Raw genomic sequence first — 10,214 nt, 5'->3', positions numbered from 1 at the left:
GATCAAGAAAAGACATGTTGAGTTTATGTAACTTTAAAAGGTTCAGTGATTTCGAAAATCACTATTAAGACATTCACAAACACAGTATCTGGACCGGGGTTTATATATTTTTTAAGTTTCCCGAGCTGTTTGGCACGGAGCTAGTTTGTTGACATGAGACGTGCCCTGATGAAGGACGTGTCACAAAGACCGACTTGGCCTGCCTGTCCAGGCGTTCGTCCTGAGCTGACAACACCTGACGGAGGTGCTGCTGTGGGTGCCCGGCCGAGCTGCTGGGCTGGACACAGCAGCAGCCCCCAGGGACCTGGGCAGACCGGGCCCCGCCCCAGACACGCTGAGGCAGAACCGGGTGGGGGCCGGCACCTTGTACTAAGCTGTCACTCACTGTAAGATTCACTCTCATGTACAAAGCAGTCATTTTCAGTATACTCCCCGAGTTGTGCTGCTGCCCTCACCGTCTAGTTCCAGAATGTTTTCTGGGTTTGAGCAAGTGGTTTTGATACCCATGTGAATTTTAGAACCATAGGCCACATACATGCTCCCTATGACTTCTGTTCAAAGGTACCCAGTGACCGACCCATCGGGCACACAGCGGGGTGGGGGAGAAGCAGCAGCGGCCATCATACCTGTGGGACTGGGCCAGCCTCGTACACATGCTCCTGGGAACTTGGTCAGACCTAGGAGGTAGGGGGCGGTGCTGCTTCACAGCCCAGAAAACCCAGCCCGGGCAGGGGCCGCAGCCCACGGGTCAGCCGTGCCTTGTGGGGGCCGGGCCCACTAACAGGCCAGGCTGCAGCCTGGAGGCACACGTGCCCAGGGAAGGGCTCGACTTCCTGGGCTTCCAGAATTGCCTAAATCGTTTTGAACAAAATTCTTTACCTAAAACGTAGTCAGGAAAGTTCACTAACTGCCATGGTTATTTCAAACTGAGCGATCAAACTTTTATTAAAGTTGTATTCCAGGGCAAAAGACCCTTGGCCCACACACGGGAGAGAAGGCTTGTTCCACCTGTTGGCTCCAGCAGGGGCCAGGTCAGGAGGGAGGGAGTTCAACATGAGGCTGTGAGCAAAAGAAAAGACATCTTTCATCGTCCCCAAACATTTTCCCTTCCTCATATCAGTTACCCAGCTGCCAGTCAATCAAAGAAAGCACAGCGTGTTCACACACTCGGCTTGTACACGCACCCACCATGGGCTGTGGGGTTGTGCAGGTTCGGTTCCTTTGCCCCTCCTCCAGAATAAAAGTCCCCACAGGCGTTCCCTCCCAGTCAACAATTCGTTCTGAGTGAGGGCCTGACAGTACTTTGTACAAAGTCCATCTCTGTCAGAGTTCATGAACTGAAACAGGTCACGACTAGGCGATAAATAGGAACGAGGTTCTTGCCAGCAGCTTCCAGGGTAGACCTTCCCCAAAGTAGACCTTCCCCGAACAGCAAACATTTCCCCCGGAACAGTAAGCACTTTGGACGGACCTCCCGACTTCCCTAACCCACAACCAGCCTCCTTCACCGCCACCATCTCACCGCCGGGGCTGCCATGCGGGAAGTTCTGGCTGCGACATTTCTAATGCGCTTTCCAAGAGGTGCCAACCTGATGTGGCGTCCCTCACCGTACTTCCAGGTGTGCGTGTGCTCCTCTCCAACCTCCCTCAGACCCCTCCTCTGTCTCCAGGGCCTGCCTTCCACCCCCACCTGTGGCACGGAGAGCACGTGACCTCGGGAGGAAGAGCCCACTGAGTGAGAAGGGCTCCAGGTGGGGGTCCGTCCGTGATGGACATGCAGGGGCCGGGTCTGGAGGTCGGCCTGACTCATCACAGAGCATGGCAACGGAGAGCCCGCAGCCCCAGATCCATCTTCTGGAAGACCAGATGGTTTGCTGGGTGCCTGTCAACACTCGAACTCGGACCCTGACAGTTACTCTAGCCATCTCCCCACCCCCCCGACCCCCCCCCCCTCCNCCCCCCCCCCCCCCCCCCCCCCCCCCCCCCCCCCGGAGAGGGCTCTCTCGCAGGCTCACTGGGGACAGCCCAGAAACCTGACGCAGACTGAAAGGCCGCGCCCTGCTTCATGGGTGCTGGACCTAAGGCCGACGTGCATCTCTCATGATTTAGTTTTGGAAACACAGCATCTGACCCCCTGTGGACTCCAGGGTGGCCGAGGCCCGGGTGTTGGGTGGTTGCTGGGGAGTCGCCAACAACTGTTCCGGGCAGGAAGCTTGCGTGAACATGCCTAGAAGTTTAGGAAATCTTTGGGGGAGAAAATAAGGTCCAACTGCTAAGTTACCAGGTTGCTGTATAATCTGTATTTCACGTGGAAAACCCTATTGGAGAAAAAAAGTAGCTAGGTACAGTTTCATTAGAGGAAGATGTGGAAGAAAAAAATGTCACATTGAACATGCAAATCAACTTTCCACAGAAATGCACACTCCTGAGCACACCCAGAGCCAGCCACGAACACAGTTTAGAAACCACTGGGCCGATTAGTCCAGAAGCTGCCACCACGTGGTTGGAAAGACGCCTGACGATTCAGCCTGGAAGTCTCCGGTGCCACCATGGGGCTTGTGTGAAACTAGATTCTGTAGAAATCACTTTAGTCGTGCTCCTCGAGGTCGTGAAAAATCTCCACAGGTGTCCTTGCAGGTTTCAGCATTCTCGTAGAGTTCGTTAGGGAAGCGTGCGGTTTCGTACTTACACCTAAATCGCCCAACCCTCTGTGAAGCAGGGACCCAAAGGACGAGGAAGGTGAAACTGCGCATCCAGCACTCGCCACAGGTGGAGCGTGGCTGTCGCTTTAGGTCTACGGGCCGAGGCCGGGACGCACCGCCAGATCGCCGGCTGGCCTTTAGGAGTAGAAAACTGTAAACACACACTCTCCGTGGCTGTGGCTCCCCCCCTCGCCAGAGGTCCAGCCCGCTGTGGAACTCTGAACACAACCCGGGCCACTCAGCTTTCGAGTGCTGGGTGTCTGTGTGGGGCGTTTCCAGTTCTCCAGGCTCCGGGACAGGCAGGAGGACTTCCCCCAGGGAGTGCTAGTGGCAGGTCCCTCAGTGAAGAGGGACAAGGAAGCCCTGGCACACCCGTCCTCACCCAACTCCCCAGGGTGGTCTCCAGGGAGGGAGCAGGCAGAGCCCGGGCCACCTGGCCCCACGAGTGGTCACCTCGAAAGGCTCGTCCCTTCAGGTTCAAGGCCCAGATGTCAGTGTCTCAGAGCCTGTGCCCTACTAGGGTGGGTTTTTACAAAGAGAAATAATTCTGTTTTCTGGTACCAAGACAAGAGGAAGCCCAAATAGGAAGAATCAATGTAATGCCCAAAGATACTGGTTTTTGAGACTGAATAGAAAACTAAATTCTGGCTTAAGTGGAAAACTAAACAGGATATATATCAATGAAACCTATTGTTTCATTAAAAAGCAAGCAGATGTGTAATATGTAAGCCTTTAAAGAATTCTGGCCCGTGATTTAAAACCACATTAGGACAATGTGAGATGTAATTTTCAAAGGTCAGCTACTAGGCCACACCACTGCATAGGGGCTGCCCCCTGGAACATCTTGTGACAGAGAAAAGAGTTTAATTCATCCTTCAGAAGTCTACTAAGTAGTCTTTTTGTGATTAAGACAACAAAAATAGATCCTGGTTTAACTCTAGCCAGATTTTTTGGGGGAAAAAATCTCATTCGGAACATGCCTTTACTCTCGTCCTCTCACCAGACAGAAACCGCACTGACTCCCGATGACCCGTTCTGCCCCCCGCAACAGGCCAACGAAGGGGGGCACGGCTTTGACTCCTCGGGAGACGCACCCGCCTGCACATGGACAGGGCCGCGGAGTGTTCCTGCTGCTTCGTGTTTTCTCTGAATGTGTCTCTGGTCCTTGTGTTTTCAACGCTATTCCACTCGTGAAACAACAAGCCTTGGCTGTTTTCACAGGCGCCTGGAAGTTCCAGCAAGACACTGGAACACAGACTACACGCTGCCCCACCTTTCAGGGTCCGAAAGTTGTAAATGGACATTGTCACTGATCAGACTATGACCAGGACATTTCTTTAAGTGAAAAAAAAGGGGGATAACTTTCTTATTAATGTCCTAACAAGGGACACCTAGGTTTCCTCCAAGCCAAACTGTTCTTTAACTCCAACTCCAATTTAAAGAGTGTACGCGTGCTTCACCACTACTGCGTGACACAGGGACAGGCGGGCCCCCAGAAATTAAAGGTGGCCTCACAAGAAGTAAAAAGGCATCAACACCAGGACCCATCAGGATGCTGGGGCTCTGGTGCCAGTCCTGTCACTTGTTAATGTTAGTGATGCCATTTGTCACTTTGAAAAGACCAGCCTCAGTGACAGCTCGGGGCCTAGTTACCAAACACCTCCGCGCGTGTTGGAGATTCAGCCTCAGAAGTAATTTTCGGAGGATTTACAGACAGAAAAGCCGCCGAACGTCGGTCCCTCTGTCCCGAGCAGCACAGCGGCAGGGCTCAGCAGCACCTGGGGCCACGGGCCTGGGCCGCACTGCCGGCCTCGCCACTCTCTGTCCAACCCCGGGCGGTTCACTTACCCTCGCTGGCCGCTTCCTCATCGGTAAGATGGGGATGACGATGGCACCTGTGTGTTTAGCAGGTCTGCTCATGCCAGGTGTCCCCTGTGTGCTGAGCAGAAAACGGCCAAACCCCGTGTGCGCCTGCGCACGGACGGGCCTTACGAGGGTGGCGTGAGCTCGAAAACTCCCCCGCTGGCACCCATTTCCAAGTCCTGCAGAGCACTTTCCTGTCGCCACGATTGGCCCTTAGACGGCCCCGCGGGGAAAACAGGACAGAGGGCCCTGCCTGGCCCAGGGTCGTGCCGGAAGTGGCAGGGAGCCTCGGAGCTGGGCCGACTTCCGGTTCCGGTCGGGGAACCTCCTCAAGCCCCTAACCTCGGAGAACGGAGCCTGCCCTTCCGCACGGGTTGGACGACCTCACCATATCACGGACTGCATTTCTCCCAAGGGCCGAGTCCGTCTCCAGACCCCAGATGACCAGGAAGAAACATGATCCTCAGAATCACTCTGCACAGAAACCTGGCTCCCCTGGACACTCCAGCAGCACCTGGAGCACTGGGCCATGTGGACTCACGGCTCTGAGGCTGGAAACTGTGCAGGTGGACACACGGCCGACCACGAGTGGGATGCCGTCAGGGACGCTAGGATGTTCAAGCCCAACCCCACCACACATCTCCTGGGACGGGGTGCTGAGGAGGGCAGGGGAGGCAAGCATCCAGTGTCTGACCCCTGACCCCAGTGGTGCAGAATGGTTGGCAGTCACACCCAGACACAGTCACATGCTGGAACCCTGGAAACTTCAGTGAGGTAGGTGGTGTTGGCCCCATTTTACAGGTGGGCAAACTGAGGCAGAATGAAATGCAATAGCTCGCTTTTAATAACAGCATACAAAATCTAGAGAAAGCCCCCGAGTGGTCCCGTTCTGGAGCCCAGTGCGAACCTTCAGAGCACAGAATAAAATCACACAGGAGGATGAGCCCCTCCAATTCCTTTTTGCTCCCCCCAAAGAAAACCTTGGAACACACTGCAAGAGCCACTCAGAGACTCCTGGGCTTCAAGAGAGTCTTGAAGCACTCAGAAACTTCAAGCACAGCTACACAGCCATGGCACCCTGGCTGGCAGTTTGCTCCCAGTGGGCTGGGGCGACAGGTCTGCTGTTGAGAAGGCTCGTGGCTTTGAGAAGAGCACGTGGGTTGCCACAGGTGGAAGTCCTGGCTGGCACAGGGCCATGGGCAGGTCTGGGACTGGGAGGCCACTCACACACCTGACCGGCGAGTGGAGGCCTGTCCCCTTCCTCCTTGGTGAGTGGGTCTCAGAAATAGGACCTGCTCTCAGGCAGAAGGTAAGTAAGCTCTAGAAAACCAGAAATGAAACACCCTCCTCCCCGCCGGCCACCAGAGAACGGAGGTTCTAGAACCTTCGTGGGAGCATGCCAACCCCCCCATCTTCAGCAGAAACCCCACTCTTGTCCTGTGTACCCCCATGTTCAGCGGTCATACCGTCGAGACACAGAGGGGGAGGTCTGCAGGTTGGAGGTGTGTGTGTTGGCGATGCTCTTTGGCTGGAAGTGAAGGCCATCCTGGCACGACCAGGGCCTGTCTCTGCTTGAGGCCTTTCTGGAACCAGTGTGGGGTGACGTGTTCCCCACCGAGCCACACTATCAAACAGCCAGGTCCTCATCTACCCAGGGTGACCCCTTTAGGACCAAGCCAGGGAGGGCAGACGCGCCAGAACCAACTCAGATGCTCAAGTTCACTGGCACAGCACTGCAGAATCTTAAAACCATTTTCCTTTAGAGGGTTGACAGTGGACACCCTGAGTGCCCCACTGGGCACTGGGCACCTGCCGTCTCTAGGATGTGCACGTCAAGTTGTAGGACTGGGCACATGGCATGCTCCTTTGCTCTCTTGTGGCCTCATGGCATCTGGGGTCCTCTTTGGGCGCAGAGGGCTCTCAGAGATGGGCTGGGCGATGGCTGGGGGTGTGCAGGGCAGGAGCAGAGCCAGTGGGGAGGAGAAAGAGGCACTTCAGTTTGGGCTGGTGTTCGCGGAGTCGGCCCTGGCCCCAGGAGTCGAGTGGCCCCACCTGGCTCCGGCTCCGGCGCTGGGCTGTCACAGAAGACCCGGGTGGCGGTGGGCAGGTAGGCACTTGGCAGCACTCGCAGGGCCGAGCGGGGCCAGGCTCCGCGCAGCTCCGTGCACGGCTAGGCCATCAGGATAGGCTTCTGCCGAACTTCCAGGATGTCTAGGGGGCAAGGCGGGGGGTGGGGGGGACACAAGCAAGGAGGTCAGTACCCCGAGCGCCATGCTGACAGCAGCTGCGCTCAGCAGCCAGCATCAGTCATACACGTCCAGTTCCAGCCCCACAGGCTGCGCTCCGGCTGGAGTCAGTGACAGGCCCCAGAGCACTGCCCCCTCCACGGGGACGCATATGCAGGGTCTGTGGGCGCTTGGGGACAGGGACCCTGTCCCTTGGGCGCTAGAGCGCTACACAAGGGACCCCTGCAGGGCCAAGAGCTTTCCCAGTGGCTCCACAGGAAGTGTGAACAGGGAAACCAAACCCCACAGACAGAAGGACGCAGGGTTGGGGGCCCCCGGGAATCGTGCCCCGGAGCCCAGGGCCTAGGAGTCGGGCTCTAGTTCCTATGAAGAAATGAAACTAGGCTTCCAAGTCAAAGAACGTTACCTGTTAAGATCCGATGCAGCGGCAAAGTGACGTAGGTTAAGTGTGCATAGAGAAGGAAATTTCCATCTGCTCTGTTCAGCTTCAGCCAGGACCCAACCAGGGACCGCCCGGTGCCCGACAGGGACCGAGACCGCAGGTTCGTGGCATTGTGCAGATCAGCTGGTGGGGTGGGGGGGGAGGCTGGGTCAGGGAGGAGTCAGAACACTTCCCACTGCTGGGCCTCCTTCCTGGCCCAGCTGCGCCCCCTGCTGGGTACGTTATTACTCTGGCCTGGGACATCAGGCCCCTCCTGCCCATCTGCAGACCCCACCCCTCAGGCCTCAGGCGCTCCCACCCCACCCTTCCCCACCCACTCTATCCAGGAGTCCCCTGGGTAGGGAGTGGCACACCGGTCCTTTGCTTCCCTGGGGCCGGGTCACTGGAACTGGGCACCACCAGCCCGCAGGACTCAGAGTGAGGCTAGGATGACTCGTAATCAACACCCAGTTTTACAGGTCAGGTGGGCGGTTACTAGTGTTCTCTCACAGATACGGAAACAAGCCAGGAAGAGCAGGGTGCTCCCCACGCTCACACAGGGCGGTCAAGGCCAGGGCTGGAGTCCTGGCCCAGCCAGGGTGCAGCAAGGCCCTCTGCCTCAGGTGCTGGTGGGTGGAACCACTCAACGTCACAGCCCCAGCTCTGGGCCTGCAACCTGTCTGTCATTCACCCAGCAAACATGTGCGGAGCTTGCTGGCCCTGAGGACGAGGGCTCTGGAGCCAGGGCCTGGAGGAGTAAAACCGGCTGGCCTGAAGTCACAACACACTCGAAGGCACCAGAGCCCGCCTGTCCCTCAGTACACACTCCTGCCCACTGTGTGGAGTGGTCAGACCGTGGACGCCAGCAAGGGCTCAAGCCCCTGAAACTGCGTGTGAACTGCCACTTGGGCCGGGGCCTGCCGGTCCCAGCTGTATCCCCACCGAACCTGGGACAGGCGCTGCTCTCTTGGCAAGTGAGCGAGCCCGGGGTGGCCTGAGGGGCCACAGGCTAGCCCTGGGGGCGCAGGGGCCAGGTACCTCCGCCACCATCCTCCCGGAAGAACTCCTCGCTGTCATTGGCCGAGTGAGACTTCTTCATCTCAGCGATGCGGTTGCGGGGCACTTTCCTCTTCAGGGACGGGGAAAAGAAGGTGGGCCGGTTGTTCCGCTCTGGGGTGGGGGGCGTGCTGAAGGAGGTCACCTGGGGATAGAGAGTGGCCATCACCGGAGCAGCCCACTCATCTCCTGCCCTCAAAATAACCCCAAAAAGAGGTCCAGGAGGGGGCACCTGGCTGGCGGAGAGGGGACTCGGGCTGTGGTCTGTGGCCCCGAACTGTGGAGGGCTGGGTGGGCATTGGGACGCTGTGTCAGCTCAGGAGCCAGCAGGACAGCCCCGCTGCCAGCACCGCCCTCTTGAGGGCCCCAGATGCCGGCAGGAGGGGCTGCTCCCAGCGATGGCTGGCTGCTGCCACTGCCCGAGCGCCTCCCTGCTGCAGCCCACGAAGCCACAGAACCTTCCACGAGTCAGGACCCTCATTAACCCCATCGGGCAGATGCAGAAACAAGGCCGACAGCAGATTTGACTTGTCCAAGGTCACCCCACAGAATGACAGCAAAACGGGGATCGCAACCCGGGCCCTCGCCCCTCGGCTGGCTCTTCGCTCAGATTTCTCCTCTTGGCTGACACATCCCAGCCCCCAGCCCAGCATCCCCTCACAGACAGGCTATGGCCAAGCGGTCCACTCTTCTGTCCCACCCCACTCCCCAACCACACCGTTCATTCACTAGACATTCTCCACACCCACTCAGTGCCACGTGCTAAGCACAGAGACAGGCACATGACACTGGTCCCTGCCCTCAAGGGGCTCACAGTCTGCTGGGGGTGACAGACTGGAAAAGCGACACCCAGAGACTGCATATTGGTAGCTGAGACAGAAAACGAGGCACAAGACACAGGAGCACAGAGGCAAAGCCTGAGAGGTCAGGGCAGGCTTCCTGGAGGAGAGGCCGCTCCAGCTGGGTCTTGATGGACGAGTAGGAGTTCGCCAGGTGAAGAAGGGGGGGAAGGGCGTTCCAGGCAGAGGGAACTTGGCCCATCTCCTCCCTCCTCCCCATGCAAACAAGAATCTGAGGAACAGGACGAGCTGGGACCGAGACTTCGGGAGCCCCATCAGCCTCCTCGTCACGGCGCCGACGTCCATCAGTCTTGGCAGCTGGTGGCTCCAAGCGGTCCTCCCACAAGTCAGGGAAGGTTTTCAAAAGATAAAAAACAAGACACCAAAAACCACAATACACACAGGACCTGCGTTTGCCATCCCTGGTTCCAAATGACCCCCCCAGAAAGGAGGACAGGCACCAGTGAGCAGAGGTTGCGGGACACGGGGCAGTCCCCAGCAGGGCAGGCCCTGCCACTGGCAGCATGGGGCCCTGGCAGGCCCACCCCTTGGCCCCCCTCTCGACCAGGGCCTTTCACGGGCAGCCTCCCTGGGAGGGCAGAGCTACCACTCCTGCCCGACAGATGGGAAGGTCAAGGTCGAGGCAGGTCTAGGGATGTGTCTAGAGTCACTGAGCAGACAGCTGGCTGGATTGGCACCAGGACTGTCCGGTCCAGGGCCCAGGCCACGCCTCCAGGAGGATTTCCTGTGTGCGCTTCGCTGGGGTCTCTGTCAGCAACAGGACCAGAGAGGAAAACTGCGCTCCTGGTCTGAGGAGCGAGCCCGGAGGTGGGGAGAGCCTCCGTGCCGCACGCAGCAGCCCAGCCTAGAGCCCCCCCATCTTTACCGAGGAACACCACTACTCTGCTCTGCTCCTAAAACACACGCATCGCAGAAGACACGAAATAGAAAAGGTACAAAGAAGATGGAGAAAACCGCCCTTGGCCACCTGGAGACGCCCACGGTTAACATAACCGGACAAAACTGAAAGAATGGCAAATACACTCCTTGACGTAAAGAGTGCGTCAGCAGGAAACGCACTATTTAC

General features: G+C 57.8%; 1 protein-coding gene across 2 annotated transcripts in view; it reads right to left on the bottom strand.

Moving 5' to 3' along the window:
- Window positions 1–5,386: 5,386 nt before the first annotated feature.
- KIAA0930 (KIAA0930 ortholog) overlaps window positions 5,387–10,214 on the bottom strand; it is a 33,737-nt gene continuing 28,909 nt past the window's right edge. For both annotated transcript variants that reach the window (XM_037049652.1, XM_037049662.1), the window contains exons 8-10: window positions 8,271–8,433; window positions 7,218–7,376; window positions 5,387–6,776 (exon numbers count right to left, since the gene is read on the bottom strand). In XM_037049652.1, the coding sequence (XP_036905547.1) occupies window positions 6,736–6,776; window positions 7,218–7,376; window positions 8,271–8,433 (363 nt within the window). In that variant the 3' untranslated portion in view covers window positions 5,387–6,735. The remainder of the gene's footprint in view (window positions 6,777–7,217; window positions 7,377–8,270; window positions 8,434–10,214) is intronic.

Source organism: Sturnira hondurensis, unplaced genomic scaffold (genome assembly GCF_014824575.4).
Source record: "Sturnira hondurensis isolate 20B ecotype Veracruz unplaced genomic scaffold, ASM1482457v3 Scaffold0000780, whole genome shotgun sequence".
NCBI lineage: Eukaryota > Metazoa > Chordata > Mammalia > Chiroptera > Phyllostomidae > Sturnira > Sturnira hondurensis.
This window is presented reverse-complemented; position numbering and strand designations above follow the sequence as displayed.